The sequence below is a fragment of the Nematolebias whitei genome, chromosome 9 (genome assembly GCF_014905685.2).
Source record: "Nematolebias whitei isolate Nwh7 chromosome 9, NemWhi1, whole genome shotgun sequence".
Classification (NCBI taxonomy): domain Eukaryota; kingdom Metazoa; phylum Chordata; class Actinopteri; order Cyprinodontiformes; family Rivulidae; genus Nematolebias; species Nematolebias whitei.
The window spans coordinates 45104604-45107907 of record NC_056506.1 but is presented as its reverse complement, the minus strand read 5'-3'; the positions used below and the strand labels follow the sequence as shown (position 1 = coordinate 45107907).

Below are 3304 nucleotides of genomic sequence, written 5' to 3'. Positions count from 1 at the left end.
TGTGTGTGTGTAACGCCCTGGATGAATTATAATGTAATGTTCACATTGGATAAGTTTCTCATGAATGAGACAGTCGGTTTTCCAGATATTAAATTAAAATTTGACATGACTGCAGATGTGTCACCTCCATCTCGTACTCTGAGAATGACCTCTCAGAGAGATTCAGAGATTCAGAGTTTCCTTATTGTCGTTCCACCACATGTACGACATGTGGTGGAACGAAATTATGTACATAGAGTCCCAGTTACATCCAACAATAAAATGTAAAAGAAAAACAGTAATAAGCTCTAAGATCTATATCTCTTGATATTGTCTAGAAAAAATATTTTGAGGTTTGACCAAAAAAGCCACAACTTTCTTAACATAGCATGATCTGTCATGAAAGGCTAAGTGTGATTCTGTATTTAACTGAATGTTTTGCTTTTTTGTCTTTAATTTTAAGTAAAGTTTACATATTTTGAATTGTGTCATAGAGGATTTGTCTCACATGATTGGAAAATGCTTAAAATGAATAAAGGGGACTGCAACAATGGTAAATTTCAGGCAGATAGAAACTGCTAAGCATCCCTTACGTAACAGCACTCAAATCTCCTTAAACAATTCATAAAGCACATTTCTAATTATTGATATCTCGTTCCTTTTCCCTCCTCAGCACTGAGAGATAACCGCATCCAGCTGTTCCGCTCAACGTCCACGGAGCTTTCCATCAACATTTCTGCAGTGCAGCTGTCTGACGAGGGCGAGTACACCTGCTCCATCTTCACCATGCCCGTCCGCACCGCCCGAGCGACTGTCACCGTGCTCGGTGGGTCACACGCAAACACCACCAGACACAGCGTCCAACGTGGCGCATACCGAAGGAGAATCTGTCATCTCGAGCCTGACGTTGAAACTTCTTGAGGCTTAGAATAAACCCTTGGCTCTGTGTCAGGCATATTTTAATGTTAACTCATGCAGAAATAATGAAAGGTGTGTGTATCTTTGTGTTTTTTTTTTTTTTAAGGTTTAAGGATTAAGCTGAATTTTGACTACATAAAATCCCTTAAAAATATGTCCTCCTTTTTTATTTCTAGTTGGGCAAAAACTCTAGGTTGGGTGTTTTCCAACTGTCCATCTCTTGTCATTCATCTCTAGAAAGCCTAGCCTGACACTGTCAGATTTTTTGACTTCAATCAAATTATCCTGAAAATATTTCTTTGTTCTCGCTGCAGGATGATGGTGCAGCATGGCCTTCTTGCTTCTCCTGCGTTCATAGTCAGCCTCCTTTGAGACTGATTGACGTCTGTACAAATCAGCTCGGCTGCAGTCTGTTTTAACGTCTCCATACACCTGTGAAATTGTGACAAATTGAAACGATTGAAATTAAGCTTCTGGCACTTTTTTTAAAATAATTTCTTTACAGTCGTCATGTTATTTATACAGATTTTACAAAAGTTTGTCCCTTTTCCTACCAGTTACTCTCTACGTGGTGAAAATAAAGGCTGACGAAGTTACAGCGGTTTAACGTGACCTGTCTAACTTAAAAAAAAAACTAAAAAACAGCTCAAAATCACCTTGATGCTCTGCTGAGAAATTTACCCCGCAGAGTCTACCTCGTTTTAGAGCCAAATTAGGTTTGACCCTGCTGATGTCCTTTGTTTAGGTGACTTGCAAAGGGAAAGCTGCATGTCTGCATTAAGCAAAGTATTGGTACTTCAGCAGTTTAGTGCTGAGCATCCATAAAGGAAGACGCCTGTGTGAAAGATTTATTTACGAATGCAACCATTGCACTTAGAGCAGAGATGGTTAGACATTTAGTCTATTGGATTGGGAAAACTGCACGAATGCTGAAACCTACATTGCTCATAATGCACCTTAATTGCATCTTTTCATTAGACTGTTCTAATGAAATCTAATTTGGTCTTCAAAGAGTTGCAATTGTATTTTCAATGAACTGAAAACAAACAAACAGCAAAACAAACCATAATCTCTCTGCAGAAACAAGTTGTTATAAACACCCCAGCGTCATTTTAAAACTCTACAGTTCACCAGTTTGATGCTTGTTTGTGTTGTTAACCTCTGTTCAAGGCTACAGAGCCCTGCAAGGGACATTGGAGGTTGAAAACAAATGTTTTTGCAAGGTGCTGTGTTTCTTCTGCTTGATCCTGCTATCGTTTTTATAAAATCCTTTTATTCTTACCCAGTTAACTCAAGTAACTTAGAGTAACTAAGTTACTCAGCCTACCAGAATCTGTGTCCACGCTCTCCAAAGAAAAGATCAAACACCTTCAAAATCATAGGAATAATCTTTAAAGATGAGAAGTATTACCATACCATACCATACCACTTTATTTATAAAGCACTTAAAACAGCTACAAAGCCAACTAATGTGCTGTACAGACAAAACAACTGGTAACACACAAAGCAAAATACAAAATGAGGTAAATCAGAATATAGACATAAAGACATAAGTATTAAAAGACATAAGTATTAATAAACTAAAACTGGAAAAATCCCTGTCAACTGTTGAAACGAACATACAGTAGTCCCACGCTACTTGACTTGACTTGACGTCGCGTTTCGGAATTACTCTTTACCAGTTTTTCCAAAGTAAGATAGGACATGACACGTTTTGGCTGGTTGATAGATGAGCCACAAGATCGGCATGGATTTTTTTATTTAAAATAAGTTATTTTAAATTATTTAGCACCTGCTGCACCTGTGTGCAGCCCACAGCTGCAGCAGGTGCTGCAGTGCAGCAGGGAAAGGCTCCTTCCTGTAGCTTGTCGCTCTCCACTCTGCAGCTGAGAGGTGGGCGTGGCCAAGTTGGAAGGTGGCAGAGAGAGCAGAGATCGTGACTTGCTGTTCTCTTAGTTTAGAAACATTGTTTGGGATATTGCAAGAGTTTAAAACACCTTAATATATGCAGAAGTCCCTCGCTACTTCACGGTCCGTTTTTCACGGACTCGCTCTATCGCGGTTTTTCAAAATAAGATTGGACATGACACAAAAGTGGCTGACTGATGGATGAGATGCACGATCTGCACGAGATTTTTATTTTAAATGAATTAGTTTAAATTATTTAGCACCTCCTGCACCTGTGCGCAGCCCACAGCTTGCAGGAGAAGCTTCCTCCTGCAGCGTGTCATATCTCTGCTCTGCAGTGGAGAAGTGGGCGTGGCCGAGAGCGCTGGCAGGTGGCTGAGAGCAGAGGAGGCATGGAGCTACAATCATGAAATTCTGTGCTTTTTTAGAGCGTTTAGAGTTTAGAAACATTGTTTAGAATATTGCAAGAGTGTGGAAAGGGTTTGTCAATGCTTATATA

At 39.6% G+C, this 3304-nt stretch overlaps 1 protein-coding gene across 1 annotated transcript in view; it reads left to right on the top strand.

Annotated features, from left to right (window-relative positions):
- Positions 1-3304, top strand: part of cadm3 (cell adhesion molecule 3) — a 157508-nt gene that overhangs the window by 106087 nt on the left and 48117 nt on the right. The window contains exon 4 of the mRNA XM_037682406.1: positions 653-805. Coding sequence (XP_037538334.1) covers positions 653-805 — 153 coding nt within the window. The remainder of the gene's footprint in view (positions 1-652; positions 806-3304) is intronic.